This window comes from Ovis aries, chromosome 19 (assembly GCF_016772045.2).
Source record: "Ovis aries strain OAR_USU_Benz2616 breed Rambouillet chromosome 19, ARS-UI_Ramb_v3.0, whole genome shotgun sequence".
NCBI lineage: Eukaryota > Metazoa > Chordata > Mammalia > Artiodactyla > Bovidae > Ovis > Ovis aries.
The window spans coordinates 42752895-42769608 of NC_056072.1; the positions used below are offsets into that span (position 1 = coordinate 42752895).

At 42.3% G+C, this 16714-nt stretch overlaps 1 protein-coding gene across 2 annotated transcripts in view; it reads left to right on the plus strand.

The window, feature by feature from the left end:
- The window catches only part of FAM3D (FAM3 metabolism regulating signaling molecule D), an 81549-nt gene that overhangs the window by 648 nt on the left and 64187 nt on the right, over positions 1–16714 (plus strand). For both annotated transcript variants that reach the window (XM_060402288.1, XM_060402287.1), the window contains exon 2: positions 370–2730. Coding sequence is in view for 1 of the 2 variants with exons in the window: in XM_060402287.1 (XP_060258270.1) it covers positions 2585–2730 (146 nt within the window). In the remaining variant the exon portion in view is untranslated. The remainder of the gene's footprint in view (positions 1–369; positions 2731–16714) is intronic.

Below are 16714 nucleotides of genomic sequence, written 5' to 3' on the forward strand. Positions count from 1 at the left end.
CTTGGGTTGATATAAAGAGGACATGGGGTAACAGATGCAAAAGCTTCTTAAAAAAAAATAAACCATCACTGCATTAATAATCCGTTTATGAAACACTACAGCCCTGCACTAGTCTAAATGCTTTAAGCAGTGATTTTCTCACCACGGTCCTATAAATGGAGTCAGACTCCATTTTGTATGTTTGACCACTGACAGCCTTTAAAGCCCCCAGCACTCCCATTTCCCTTTGTCCAGCCAATCTGAGCAAGCCAATAAGAAAGCCCAGTAACAATGTGGGGTAGCAGGAGGCTCATCCTGCCCTCCGCGCAGGGTGACCACACAGTTAACCCTGTGAGATGGGGAGTCTGATTATTCCTATTTTATTCACAGAGAAACAGGATCACATGGCTTTTATATGACAAAGATAGGGTTCTGTCAGACTCCAAAACCTGAGCTTCTGATCAACAACAATCTGCGGCTGTTGTGTTGCAAAAGATGAAACAGGATACTCACTGTGGAAGATGCTTGGAGAATGGAAAGCATTTGTTCACTTACTCATTCTTTCAAACATTCAACAGGGAACCAATTGTGCCTGTGCCTGAACGCAAGCTGGGGCTAGGTTTAAGGGACATTCGCTTGGACAACCAGAGGCCCTGTGAGCCAACGAGAGCTGAATACCTTCCTGATGACATTATCAGATCCTGAGGCAAGGGAGAGATCAACCTGTGGAAGATGCTCAGGAAAAAGTTGGCCGAAATGGGCAAGTAGATTGAGAATGAAAGATGAAGGGTGGACCACAGAAAGATAACTACAAACCCAGAAAGCATGAGGCTGCTTGACACAGCAGGACACAAAACCTGGACCCGAGATGAAACTCATATTAACAAATCATGATTACGTAATATTGCTGACAGGAAAGTCACAGTAGTCCTCAGCACCACAGCTTGAATGAGAGACTGCCTTGCTACTCTAATTAATGAAATGAAGGATTAATTTATAAATCAAACACTCATATTAAAAATTCAGAGGCCGGCAATCAATATTCTTCTGCTCATGCTACAGTCATCTAATTTTCTGTAATAAATGACATTAGAAGATGAGTATTGGTAAACTAATAGAACATTCCATTGAAATACTTCTCAAGAGCGCTTGCCATCTTGCATGGCTCATTGACGGATGATATTAATACAAGCCGTGGGTGGATCCAGAGGACAGTACAGTAATTGACTCCTCATTGAGCGGTGGAGAGCTTCCACTTGAGTAGAATGGTGCCTGAGCCATTTAGAGAATCTGAACTAGAGACATTTAGAGAATTAGTAAATGTGTAGCAATATCTGCCTTTCTTTTTAAGACAAAATGGGTCAGGTCTTGCCTCTGAAGCCTGGGACCAGTGTTGACGTTGGCCGAGCCGAACCGATGCTATCTCCCAGGATTCTGAATCTTAAGGCCATGAAGTCAGGACAGGAGGAAGGTGCATTATCACAGCAACCACATTGCCCCTGCCACCTGGCTCTTCAGAAAGGCCTTGGTTCTCACCCACCTCCCAAGTTTGGTTTCCAAGCCACCTTTCATTCGAAGAACTCGGATGTCCTTCTAAGAAATTCCTTTATGCTGAAAATGGCCAGAGTCCGTCTCTCACTGGCAACCTGGACTTTTGACTGAGACATAAATAGCCTGAGGGAAGAAGTAAGTTGTGCATTAATCACATTTCCTGTTCCAGTTAGGCTCTGTGTGTAAGGTAAGAGGCGCTTGCTTTCAGAAATAGGGGAGAAGGCATCAGGAAGCTATTTAGCTGTGATAAATGTGGGGAGTGTGGTTTGGAGGGCACCTGTCTCCGATGAAATGGGAACAGAAAGAGTTATGACCAGTGAGAGGGGTGGGAGAGGGGAGTCCATCCATTTAAGCAGAGCATGTGAAACAAAGTCATTACGCAACAAACAAACAAAGGGCAGAAGTGCTGTTCAGGATGGCACATTTCCTGGGAGCCCCTACTTAAAAGAATAGCTAGGATGAATGGTAAGCATGCACGTCTGCTCACGACTCAAGGCGGTACTTCTTCCCGGGCTGTGTGTCTGCTTTCTGACTGTGCTCCTGGGATGGGCTTCTCTGGCAGGGCTCCTGCATAGATCCTAAGCAGACTGACAGCACACAGTAGGTATTCAGTAAATACCTGTTGAAAGAATGAGCAGATTGTGACCCCAGACTTCCACGCCAGTTCTTGTGGAGAGAAAGAGTGGTACAGCCCCTGGGAAATGATCACTCAGCTGTTTGAGAACTCCCGTCACCCACTTAAGGCTGCTCCTTTCAGTAATTTCTTTCTGTTAGAAGTTCTGTCCCCAACCTTCATGATGGCCCCCAGTGATTCTTTCATGCTGGAGTTGATGCCATGTGTCAGTCTCTCTGACACCACTGAATAGGTCTGACCTATTCAGGAGAATATTGCAGAAATGATGGTGCATGACAGCCAGGACTATGTCATAAATAATTTTATGGCTTCCACCTTGCTCTCTCTTGGATCCCTTTTCCTGGAAGAAGCCAGCCGCCGTGTTGTGAGAACAGTCAAGCAGCCTTATGAGAGGTCTTCAAGGTGAAGAACTGAAGTGTCATGCCAACCACCAGCACAAATGGGGCAGCCATGCCAGTGAGCCATCTCGGAATCGGATCTCCCAGGCCCCCTTCAAAAGACTGCAGTATGGTGAGGGACCGTGACCCAGAACCACGGAAGTCACTCCTGAATTCCTCTTCCAAGGCGTATGTAAAGTGCTACTTTTTATTGCATCCCCACCAGCCATGTGGGAGGGCTCCCCTTTCTCCACACAAGTAGGTGTCTTTAGAAACTTAGGATTCACCTCGTGGCCAACCCTGTAGTCACCAGGAAATGTAATAGTCCTGGATCTACTTCCTCATAACCCTCCACCTCAGGTTCCAAAGGCCTTGCCCCTCACGTTCAGCTTCCAGAGTGGATTGTCGGTCATTCTGTATTGCGTGCAGGTCCGTCGTCAGATGGGGAACGGGGCCTCCAGCCCTAAGAATGCAGGAATGGAGAAGGGCAGAAAGCGTTCTCTCCTAAGTCTCTGCTCAAAGTGGAAACTCAAAGGGCTTGCCTGGCAGTCCAGTGGTTAAGACTCCATGCTTCCAGTGCAGGATTTACAGGTTTGATCCCTGGTTGCGTAGCTAAGATCACACATGCCCTGCCAGGAAAAAAAGGGAAATCAGAAATTAAACTCAAACCCTTAACACAATGAAGATTGATTCCCTTTCTTTCCAACACATTTCTGTGAATTTTTATTACACTCACTATGCGACAAAAGGCTGAGAGGATGATCCAGTGCCTGAAGCCAAAGGCCTGGCTCCAAGGTGAAAATGACTCCATACTCCTTACTTTTCTCTTCTCTGAAGAATGCTTCAGCTCAGTGTTTCTTAACTACACGAAGCCTTAATCCCTTGAGATACTCAGAGGAGGAAAACAAGTTCTATGAACAAAACAGTGAGAGAATTTCTGCATTCCAAAGCCCCCTCTCAGAGATCCACAGCATAAGTACCTGTCCTCTAAAGCTGCCGCTCAGTAAGGAAACCTAGCTAACCCAGGACTTCCCCAATGCTCCTGACAACAGAATGTTTATTCTTGCCTAATGTGAAATCCTGCTGAATGAGTACTCAACAGAGTCCTTTGGGAGACACTGTTTCACCCCAGATGTTGGTTTACTCTCTTTTTCAGTTCAGATTCCATGGCAAAAGCAAGTGGGAAAGCATGAGATGGGGAGTATCAGTGCTACCCAGACAGAGCGCAGGCATGGAGTGAGAAAAGCCAGGGTGTTGTGTTTGGGGGTTTTGTTTGTTTGCTTACTTTTTATTTGAAAAAATTAATACAGGAAATTATAAAAACAGCACAGAGAGTTCAGACACACACGTCACACAGTGTAATAACATCAACATAAACACATTATCAAAAAAATTGAAATAACACTTTAATTATGAATTGGACTCCACCAGTTTTTACTTGCATCTTTTTGGTATATATATAATGAAATTTTGTGACATGTATAGATTTGTGCCACCACCACTACAATCAGAATACAGAATTGTTCCATCTCCACAAAGAAGTTCCCGCAGCCTGTCTCCTTATAGCTACACCTTCTACCACTCCTGCCTGCCAGCGACCATCACTATCATTTTGTAAGACTGTTACATAAATGTAAATATATGTAACAGTTGAGGTTGGCTTTTTTTTTCACTCAGCATATCTTTGAGATCCATTCAAATTGTTGCGTGTGTCAACAGTTCATTTCTTTTTACTGCTGAATAATACTCTATTTTCTAACACCATTTGTTTAATCATTCACCTGGTGAAGGATGTCTGGGCAACTTCCAGTTTGGAGCTATTGCAAATACAGCTGCTATAAACATTCTTAAATGGGTTTTGTGGGAATAGAATGTTTTCATTTCCCTGGGAGAAATGTCCAGGGGTACAGTTGCTGGGTTGCAAGGTAAATGTATACTTGGCTTTATAAGAAACTGCCACACTGTTTTACAGAGTGGCTCTGCCGTTTTCATTGCCACCAGATATGTACTAGTGACCCACTTTCTTGATTCGTCAGGGTTTTTTACTGCAGCCATTCTAATAGAAGTGTCATGGTATCTCATCATGGTTTTAGTTTGCATTTTACTAATGGTGAATGATGTTGAACATACACTTATGCATCTGTTTGCTATCTATATCTCCGTTTGTTGAAATGTCTGTTCAACTCCTTGGTCCATTTTCTAATTGGATTATTTGTTTCTTTACTTTTGAGTTTAAAAAGTTCTCTATATATTCTGGATACAAGTCCTTTGTCAGATATGAGACTTGCAAATTACCGCCTCCCCCACCCCCCATTTTTTAGCTTGTCTTTTCATCCTTTCATTGCTGCTCAGTTGCTAAGTTGTGTCTAACTCTTTGTGACCCCTTGGACTGCAGCACACCAGGCTTCCCTGCCCTTCACCATCTCCCGGATTTTGCTCAAACTCATGTCCATTGAGTCGGTGATGCCCAGGGACTTTTATAGAGCAAAGCTTTTAGTCTTGATGGAATCCAGTATTTTCTTTTTTTTTTCCTTTTATGAATTGTGCTTTTGGTGGTATGTCTTAAAATCTCTTTTCCCTAGCCTAGGTCACAAAGATTTTCTTCTAAAAGTTTTATGGTTTTGCAGTTTATATTTAGATCTATAATCCATTTTGAGTTAATTATTGTACAAGAGATGAGAGGCTTTAGGTCATCTTTAGGCTTTTTTTTTTTTTGCCTAAAGATGTCCAATTATTCCAATACCTTTTATTTTAAAAAAAAAAAAAAAAAAAACCTCTCCTTCCTCCATTTTGCTCTTTTGTCAAAAACCAGCTGGCCATACTTGTGTGTGTCTATTCTGAACTTTTGTGTTCAGTTACTCTATGTCTTAATGACCGTATTTGTACTGTAAGCCGAGTCCCAGTCCCTTCACTTACAGTAACAGTAGGAAGAATAGTGCCCCCCCCAGATGTCCACATTCTAATCCCCATAAATTGTGAATGTATTAATTTGTATGGTGAAAGGGATTTTGAAGATGTGATGAAGGTTAGGGACTTTGAGATGGAAGATTAGCCATTATCTGAGTGGGCACTGTCTAGCCACGTGAGTCCTTAAAAGCAGCTTTTCCCGCTGTAGTTGGAGAAGGAGACCGTAAGGACCAGAAGAGGGGGCAGAGACGTGTCACCTTCCTGTCTTTGAAAATGCGGGAGAGGGACCATGAACCAAGGGATGCAGGCAGCCTCTCAAAGCTCGAAAGGCAAAGAAACAGAGTCTCCCCAGGGCCTCCAGAAAGAGTGCAGCCCTGCCCTCGTCTTGAATGTAGAGCTGTGTTGGGCCTCTGACCTACACAACTGTAAGGTCATAAATCTGTATCATTTTAAGCCACTGAGTTTGTGGCAGTTTGTTACAGCTCTTGTTCTTTAAAGGAAATATTTTCCAGAAGTCTTTTATAGAACATACTGGGCACGTAAAAAGCCCCCTAACTTTAGCTGTATTTTTGATAAGATGGACGCCTGACTTGTAGTAATCATTACATGGAAGCTGAACAAGTTAACTCTCACTGTGATGGAAAGTGAGCGGGGAGATAACAGACTGGGGTCCTCATCAGAGAGATGGTAGGTATACACATTAACATGAGCATATGAGCTGTTTAACGCAATGCCTGCCACATGATAGGTGCTCAGTAAAATTTGGCTATTTTCCTATTTGCATGCAAGCCCCTTAAATGTTTGATTCTCATCTCCATTAACTCCAACACAGTTTTCTGAGAAACATAGGTAAACGGAAGCTAACAGACCTGTTACTATCTCTTCTGTACATTCCATAGTGCCAAGAGAGTCCCTTGTCCCCACAGATCCTAGCTGCATGGAGGGTCCTGTAGACAGGCTTCTGGGCAGGTATAATCAAGCTTCAGCCTCAAAACTAATGCTCCTCAGGAAAATAGTAAAAGTGTAGATAAGAGAACTGGAGTTACAAGGCATAAACCAAATGTAGCCAGTCTCCAAGGTAGCTTACCTCTTGGTTCCCACACCCATGTGTAGTTCCCTTCCTTATGAAATAGGACTGACCTGTGTCACCAGTAGGACATTGCAGAAATGATGGCATGTGACCTCTGAGGCTGGGTCATAAAGGACATTTGGTATGATGCTACCCTCTCTTGGATCACTCTCTCTGGAGGAGGCAGCTAGCATGTTGTGGTAAATCTCAAATGACCCTACAGAGCGGTCTCCCAGAAGGTGGAGAACTAAGGCCACCATCCACCAGTCAGGTCAAATTGGCCAGACATGTTAGTGAGCAGTCTTGGAATAGAATCATCCCACCCTAATCACAACTTCAGAGCCTCAGCTAGCATTTTGACTGTGACCTTGTCTTAGCCCATGTGGGCTGCTAGAACAGTAATGCCATAGACTGGGTGGTTTATAAACAATACAGATTTATTTTTCACAGTTCTGGAAGTTGGATGTCCAAGACCAAGGTGTCAGCAGATTTTGTGTCTGATGAGCGTTCACTTCCTGGTTCACAGATGTCTTATCTTATCAATGTCCTCAGATGGTACAGAGGGTAAGGGAACTCCCTGGGGTCTCTTAAAAATTTCTATTCCTGCAGCCTCCACTTTCATGACCTAAAGGCCTGCTTCCAAATATCACATTGGCCATTACGATTTAGCCTATGAATTTTATTGGGATTGACATATATATACTGCTTTATGTAAAATAGATAACTAATGAAGACCTATCATATAGCACAGGGTACTCTACTCAGTACTCTGTAGTGACCTATATGGGAAAAGATCATAAAAAAGAGTGGATATACATCTATGTATAACTGATTCACTTTGCTGCACAGCAGAAACCAGCAGAACATTGTAAATCAACTATGTTGTTTATTGTTCAGTCGCTCAGTTGTGTTCAACTCTTTGCGACCCCATGGACTGCAGCACACCAGGCTTCCCTGTCCTTCACTACCCTGGAGTTTGCTCTAACTCATGTCCATCGAGTCGGTGATGCCATCCAACCATCTCATCCTGTGTCCCCTCCTTCTCCTCTTGCCCTCAATCTTTCCCAGCATGAGAGTCTTTTCCAGTGAGTCAGTTCCTCACATCAGGTGGCCAAAGTATTGGAGATTCAGCTTCAGCCTCAGTCCTTCCAGTGAATATTCAGGACTGATTTCCTTTACAATTGATTGATTTGCTCTCCTTGCAGTCCAAGGGACTCTCAAGAGTCTTCTCCAGCACCACAGCATCAATTCTTCAGTGTTCAGCCTTCTTTATTCTCCAATAATTTAAAAAAAAAATACACACATGACTTTTAGGGGGACATGCAATCTGTTTTGGTACCCCTATGATTCTGAGCCAGAATCGCATAGCTAAGCTGCTCCTGAATACCTGATCCAGAGAAACCATGTGAGATAATGGATATTCATTGTCTTTTTACTAAATTTCAGAGTATTTTGCTACATGGCAATAGATAACTAATGCACTGAGTTACCCATTAACAAAGCTGTCAGAGGTGGGGGACCAATAGGACACACACAAAATGCCCACAGCCCTCACCATATGCCAACCTCCTTATTACAGGAAGCAGAACTGATTGCACAGAACGTCAATATTGAATCTAGAGTTTGTGTATTACAGAGCTACATGGGTTCCTGGTTTTTGTGCTCCCCGAAGGGTGAGATGCCAAGATGTACAGTAAAATGAGTCTGCATCAAGCACCTTGGATCCCTGGAATGGTGGGGTCCCTGAAATGATGAGGGACCGAGGAAGGGAGGTGACACAAATAGCCAAGTGCACTGGCTCTCCTTACCAGTGGCAAAAATGGCTGAAATTTCCCCAGTGCTTTCAGTTGAATACCTGGCTTTTAAGGCCCTTCATCCCTCAGGAAGTGTCTAACCTGTTTGTTTTTTTTAAAAAAAAAGGAAAAAGAAAAAGAAAAAAAGCCACGGGAAACCCTCCCCTTGTCCAAACATCACTGGTTCTTCCCTGCCTGGTTTTACTTTAGTTCCAGGAACAAAGGTGCAAGTTGGCAGCCAGGGCAGAAAGCTAAACCCTTGTGAAAGTCTTGGATAACCCCCACATTCTGATAGAGGCAGATCGGGTATGAAAGAAATCCACCCAGCTGTAAAACATATGTTTAGTATAAGGAAATTAGAATAGGAGTGTATTTGGTAATGATTACTCTCTATAAACCTGAAACCATCCAGCTCTAGGAGCAAACATCCTCTCAAACATTTGCTTTTAATGTTTACACTTTGTGGGTGTGGACAGAGCAGGAAGTAAGAGAACTCCCTGCCAGTCGTGGCATAAGGGGTGGGATCCCCACCAAGCCCTGACTGGCCTGGGTTACCTAGGTAGGAGATGGAGAAACACTGATCTGGGGCTGGGAGAGGCAAAGTCTATGTACCACCAGACATTGCATTTCATCCCACTGGGAAACATAAAAAGACAATCCCCCAGTGCCTTGGTGAGTGTTGACTTCATCTTTTCAGAAGGATTTTAAGCCACAGGATATACTAGTGCCTGTCCTCATGGAGGAATGCCAGGCAGCCTCCTGGGGAGGAAAGAACCCAGGACTTGGAGTGTATGACTTTGGGCAAGTCCTTTAGCTTCTCTGTGCATGTGTGTGAATTCGCTTCAGTCATGTCCAACTCTTTCTGGCACTATAGACTGTAGCCTGCCAGGCTCCTCTGTCCATGGAATTCTCCCGGCAAGAATACTGGAGTGGGTGGCCATGCCCTCCTCCAGAAGATCTTCCTGACCCAGGGATTGAACCCAGGTCTCCAGCACTGCAGGCAGATTCTTTACCGTCTGAGCCACCAGGGAAGCCACACAAGAGGGGAGGAAAATAAATTGAAATACTAACAGATGAGTGCAAACTTAAGAGATACAAAAGGGATTAATGTTAAGCAAAAAGAAACAGTTGAAATACCCACTCAGTTAGGTCCTGTTTACACATCTTCTGGGGTCTCAGCCACTTTTACTAGTCCCTGGAACATCAAGACTTACAAGCAAATGTTGGCAAATCACACACTCATAAGCCTTCTGATAGGGATGAAACTTCAATCAATATTTTCTCTAAACAACATTTTTCATCAAGGTACAGAGGCTTAGTTAAACTAACAAGCTATTATCTTTCAACAGAGATTAAAAGACACCCAACTCAAGGAATTTACTTGGGTCTCTTAATGGATTTAGGTCAAGGTTGGCCTCTGTAGTGGATTTCAAGCATTGTTCTAGTGGCCAAGTGCGAATTGAGAGACAGCCAAAGAGTGAAGACAGCTGGGACAAACCTGAACTGGAACCAGAGAAATGGTTATACCATGATGAGTTTTATGTCTCAGGAACAGAAACGGTCCCCTGAGTTGGTGATAGGGATCCTCCCAGAGGCAGCTGGCCTTTGCTCCCAGAACCTCTGCATCGTGCACTCTTCCTAAGAAAGGGAAGAGGAGACCCAAACTGTCTCCTCCCAGAAATCCTGCCCCTGGCCCAAGTGCTGGAAATGTGCTGCCCAGCCATCGCAGTGCAGTTGAGAATTTCAGCACAATGAAATTCTAACATACTAGGCTCTTTGAATCATCACCTCTTAGAATCACTGAATTCCATGAGTTCCTCCAGGCCATGGATCTTTTCTTACTCAGATTTGTTCCCTCAGTGCCTAGCACAGAGTCTGGCAGAGTAGAAGTAACGAAACATTTTTGCAGCCCTAATATATTAGGAGCATCCCTTACAGAGCCATGTTCAAATAAGAGAAATCCAGCCTCTAAGGGAAGAAAAAAAAAAAAAAGAATTTCTCTGTTTATCTGGGTTCCTCAGGGAACTAAAAGGGGAACCAATTCATGTTCAAGTCAGAGAGATCCAGCCTCTAAGGGAAGAAGAAAAAAAAAATTAAGAATTTCTCTGTTTATCTATGTTCCTCAGGGAACTAAAAGGGGAACCAATTAATAACCCCAAGTATTGCTGACTCTTTCTCCCAGTTCTCTATCCCCCAGCACAGCCTGTCTACACAGCATCTCCCCAGGCCCCTCCACTCCTGGCCTCACAGGTACTTTCTCCTCCCCTTACCTTGTCCTCATCCCCAGCCCTAAATAACATTTCAACTTGGCCTCTCCAGCTATGACCTTCTCCCTTTCTTTTTTTTTTTTTTTTTTTTTTGAATGCAAAAAGGAACTATTTATTACTTTATCTGTTCAACTAACAGATGTTTCTTGAGTGTCTACCATGCTTTGGGGACAGTCCTATGTACTGGGGATATGGCAGTGAGCAAGACAGACAGACATATCACCTGCCCTCAGGGAACTCACATAGTAAATTTTTTTTTCTTTTTGATTAATTTTTATCAGAATATTGTTGATTTACAATGTTGTGTTAGTTTCTGCTGTACAGCAAAGCAAATCAGTTATTTGTATGCATATATCCAATCATTTTTAGAGTCTTTTCCCATATAGGTCATTAAGAGTATTAAGTAGAGTTCTGTATGCTATATAGTAGGTCCTTATTAATTATCTATTTTATGTATAGTGGTATATGTATATTAATCCCAAGATTCTATTTCTGTTCTGTAAATAAGTTCATTTGTATCCTTTTTTTTAGATTCCACATATAGGCAATATTATATGCTATTTGTCTTTCTCTGAGTTCACTCAATACGACAGTCTCTAGGTCCATCCATGTCCTTGCAAGTGGCACTGTTTTTGTGGTTAAGTAGCATTCCATTCTATGTGTGTATCACATCTTCTTGATCCGTTCCTCTGTTGAAGGGCATTCAGGTTGCTTCCATGTCCTGGCTGTTGTTAATAGTGTAGCAGTGAACACTGGGGCGCATGTATCCTTTTGAACTATGGTTTTCTCCAAATATATGTCCAGGAGTGGGATTGCTGGATCATATGGTAATTCAGTTTTCAGTTGTTTTTAAGGAACTGTTTTCCATAGTGGCTGTACCAACTTACATTCCCACCAACGATGTAGAAGGGTTGCATTTTTTCTACACCCTCTCCAGCATTCCCTGCTTGCAGATCTTTTTGATGATGGTCATTGTGGCCCATGTGAGGTGATACCTCATTGTAGTTTTGATTTGCATTTCTCTCATAATCAGTGCTGTTGAACGTCTTTGCATGTACTTTTTGGGCATCTATAATACTTCTTTTGAGAAATATCTATTTAAATCTTTCACTCGTTTTCTGATTAGGTTGTTTATTTGCTTTTCCTATAGAGCTACATGAGCTGTCTGTATATTTCGGAGATTAATCCTTTGTCAGTCACTTCATTTGCAGATATTTTCTGCCAGTCCTGTTGGTTGCCTTTTAATTTTGTTTTATGGCTTCCTTTGCTGTGCTAAAGCTTTTAACTTTAATAAGTTTCCATTTGTTCTTGTTGTTGTTTTTATTTCCATTGCTATAGGAAATGGGTCAAAAAAAACTCTGGCTGTGATTTATGTCAGAGTATTTTGCCTATGGTTTCCTCTGAGTTATACAGTATCCAGCCTTACATTTAGGTCTTTAATCCATTTTGAGTTTATTTTTGTGTATGGTGTTAGGGAGTGTTATAATTTCATTCTTTTACATGTCCAATTTTTCCAACACCACTTATTGAAGAGACCGTCTTTTCTCCATGTATGTTCTTGCCTTCTTTGTCATATATTAGGGAACCATAGGTGTGTAGGCTTATCTTTGTGCCTTCTATCCTATTCCATTGGTCTCTATTTCTTTTTTTGTGCCTGTACCATGCTGTTTTGATGGCTGTAGCTTTGTAGTCTAGTCTGAAGTTGGAGAGACTGATTCCTCCAGCTCTGTTTTTCTTTCTGAAAGTTTCTTTGGCTATTCTGGGTCTTTATGTTTTCATACAAATTGTAAACTTTTTTGTTCTAATTCTGTTAAAATGCCATTGGTAATTTGATAGGGATTGCATTGAATATGCATATTGCTTTGAGTAGTGTGGACATTTTCATAATATCGATTCTTCCAATCCAAGAACGTAGTATATCTCTTCATCTGTTTGTGTTATTTTTTCTTTCTTTCATTCGTATCTTACAGTTTTCTGAGTAGAGGTCTTCTCCTCCTTAGGTAGGTTTATTCCTAGGTATTTTATTCCTTTTGATGTGATGATAAATGGAACTGTTTCCTTGATTTCTCTTTTTGATCTTTCATTGTTAGTGTATATGAATTCAAGAGATTTCTGTGTATTACTTTTCATATTCTGCAACCTTACCAAATTCATTGATGAGCTTTAGCAGTTTTCTGGCGGCATCTTTAGGATCTCCTATGTAGAGCATCACCTTGTCTTCATGCAGTGACAGTTTTACTTCTTTTCCAACTTGGATTCCTTTTGTTTCTTTTTCATCTCTGATTGCCATGACTGGGACTTCCAAAACTACGCTGAACTAAATTGACCACAGTGGACATCCTTGCCTCATTCCTGATCGTAGAGGAAATGCTTTCAGTTTTTCACTGTTTAGAATGATTCACTATTTGTCATATATGACTTTTATCATATTGAGGTAGGTTCCCTCTGTGCCCACTCTCTAGAGAGCTTTTTTATCATAAATTTGTGTTGAATTTTGTCAAAAGTTTTTTCTGCATCTATTGAGATGATCATATAGTTTTTATTCTTCAGTTTGTTAATGTGGTATTTCACAGTGTTTGATTTACATGTGCTGAAGAATCCTTGCATCCCTGAGATAAATCCCACTTGATCATGGTGTATAATGCTTTAATGCATTGCTCGATTTGGTTTGTTAGTACTTTGTTGAGGATTTTTGAATCTAAATTCATCAGTGACATTTGCCTGTAATCTTCTTTTTTGTGATATCTTTCTCATTTTGGTATCAGAATGATGATGGCCTTATAGAATGAGCTTGGGATTATTCCTTCCTCTGAACTTTTTTGGAAGAGTTTCAGAAAGATAGGTGTTAACTCTTCTCTAAATGTTTGATAGAATTCACCTGTGAAACCATCTGGGCCCAGACTTTTGTTTGTTAGGAGTTGTTTAATCGCAGTTTCAATTTCAGTACTTGTGATTTGTCTGTCCATATATATTTTTTTTTCTGTTTCTTACTGGCTCAGTCTTGGAAGGTTGTACATTTCTAAGCATTTGTCTATTTCCTCTAGGTTGTCCATTTTATTGACTTGTAGTAGTCTTTTATGATCCCTTGTATTTCTGTGGTGTCAGTTGTAACTTCTCATTTTGCATTTATAATGTTATTGATTTGAGTTCTCTTCTGTTTTTTCTTGATGAGTCTGCCTAGTTCAGTTCAATCTCTCAGTTCTGTTGACTCTTTGCAACCCTATGGACTGCAGCACGCCAGACCTTCCTGTCCATCACCAACTCCAGAGTTTACTCAAACTCATGTCCATTGAGTCAGTGATGCCATCCAACCATCTCGTCCCCTGTCATCCCCTTTTCCTCCTGCCTTCAACCTTTCCCAGCTCAGGGTCTTTTCAAATGAGTCAGCTCTTCACATCAGGTGGCCAAAGTATTGGAGTTTCAGCTTCCACATCAGTCCTTCCAGTGAATATTCAGGACTGATTTCCTGTAGGATGGATTGGTTTGCCTAAAGGTTTTTCAATTTTGTTTTCTTCTTAAAGAACCAGCTTTTAGTTTCATTGATCTTTTGTATTGTTTTCTTCATCTCTATTTATTTCTTTCTGCCCTGATCTTTATGATTTCTTTCTTTCTACTGACTTTACATTTTTTTTCTTCTGCCTTCTCTTTTTGCTTTAGATGTAAGGTTAGGTTGTTTATTTGAGATTTTTCTTGTTTCTTGGGGCTTCCCAGGTGGCTCAGCTGGTAAAGAATCCACTTACAATATGGAAGACCTGGGTTTGATTCCTGGGTTGGGAACATTTCCCTGGAGAAGGGAACAGCTACCCACTCCAGTATTCGGACCTGGAGAATTCCATGGACTGTATAGTCCATGGGGTCTCAAAGAGTCGGACACGACTGAGTGACTTTCACTTCACTTCACTTCACTTTGTTTCTTGAGGTGTTGCTATAAACTTTCCTCTTAGAACTGCCTTTGCTGCATCATAGGTTTTTGGATCATCACGTTTTTCTGCCTTTCTTCTCTGGCCATCTTTCTACCTTTCCTTAAGACTAGAAATGACAAAAGATCTGAAAACTGGGGTGGAAACCTTAGAACACATTTAGGATGGGAAAGGGGAAAGTATTAAATATCAAGGAGGCAAATCAAGGTAGTCAAGGGCAGTATTCAAAAGGAAAGATGGGGCAGGAAGCACTCATCTCCACCGCAGTTCAATGGGCCATCCTGGGTGGGTTGATAAACAGGTGGATAAAAGGAACATCAGAGCCTGCAAGGACCCAGAACCCACCGCATTCTCTCCCAGTCCCCCACCAGTACCAGAAACTCTCTCCGGATTGTCCAGAGTTTATCCAGCTTCCATGGGAACACATGTGGGAATTGGGAACACCTAGAGGATATTAGATCCTATTGGAGGCTCATTTCTTCCTGAGCCCTAAATTGGGAAGATCTTAGGAGGCTGGGTATAGAGCAGGAGCCCTCGGGCAAAGCTAAATGCTGAAAGGCCTTCAAATGGACAGATCCTGCCACAACTGCCTCTCCCCTACGGTACATTTCTGAAGAAATGGGTAAAGAAGACCAGGAAGCAAATGAGGGAGAGTAAAGAATAACAGGAGTAGGTGGGTTGAGTGCTGCCTCTGCCTGGGCCCAGAACCCTGGCCAGTAGAAGCACAGGCTCGATTCCACAGCATGTTTGGGAGCATATCATACAGGGCCCAGACCCCGCATGTCCTGCCATCCTGGGACTGTGGCCTTTATTGCCACCTTGCTCCCACCATTAAATGCAGAGTTGGTTTTGAATGCTCATTCTGTTTCCCTGCTTCTCCTGAAAACTTGTCTGTACTTACCAAAGCCAGCTAGCAGGAGAGTGGGCTTCATCTGATGTGTGCAGGAGTCCCCATTAGACTGGCCACTGGAGGCCACTTTTAATAAGCATATCAACACCACTGTATTGTCCCCTTGCCCTCCAAAGGAAGGATCTCCCACTCTGTAAGCACACCCTCACTGCTCAGAGGTGGGGGTTCACTTCCTTGCTTACATGTACATATCACGAGGTCACAGATAAGAAGATCTGCCTTCTCAGCAGCCCTGGAGCCTGTTGTTCTGGCTTTCAGAGGCAGCAACTGGCATATGCTGGAGCAGGGGAGTGAATGGTCCGTGGAAGCATTTTCAGTAACTCTAGCACACTCTTCTTGTTCTGTATTGTGCTGTTGGGCAGCCATCCAGTAGTACCAGTCACTGGCATGGAGATGCTTCTGAAACAGCTGGGCGGGCTCATGGAGTGGGAATTACCAAGAGATAATGGGGTTGTGTTCGAGATGTGTGTAGGGGAGGATTCAAAAGAAAACCATAGTAATATCTGGTCAAGATGCCTTTGGAAAAGGCAAAAGCTATAAATTTAAAAATAGAACCTTTCTCTTTGGGGCAAAAATCAGTGGAATCTGATATGGCATTTGCAAACTGAAGGTTTACATTGCCAGTGGTACTAAGGTGCCAACCCAAGTTGGCCTCTTCCTTTCACTAGCGCATAAGGTGATTTGAGCACCTGCCATGTGGTGACCCCTGTGCTGTGTATATCGGGAACATATGAGAGACTGTTTAGTGCAATCTCCCATCAGACAGAGCCCAGTCAAATCCCAGCTCCTTCGTTCACTGGCTGTGTGTCCTTTGTATTTATCAAATGTCTCTGTGCCTTCATCTTTTCATCTTAGGAATAACACTTGTATCCTAGATTGTGCAGATTCAAGGAGACACTATATGTAAATATTGTAAGGAGCAGAGCAGAGCACATTGTCAATGCTTAAAAATTAGATGTGACTAATTTTAGTAAATATTTTAATAAGATCCAGGGTAGACTCTGGTGAGTGCCACACTGGAAGAAATTAGAAAGAAAGAGAAATAGTGTGAGAGAGAAGCAGAGACCTTTTAGATGAAGAGACACAGGCAAAATTTATAACATCTGTCCCACTCTATGGTACTGATGGGAAGGTATCCTCATCTTGAATCTTCACATTCATTTTCATCAAAAAGATTTGAAAGGATAAGAGAAATGTATGCAGATAAAAATTTCCCAGAGGTGGAGGTCATTTTAAGAGACAAAAGTAACAGTTAATAATGATTAATTATTAACACTCATGTGTCAGAGGGCTTCCCTGTGGCTCAG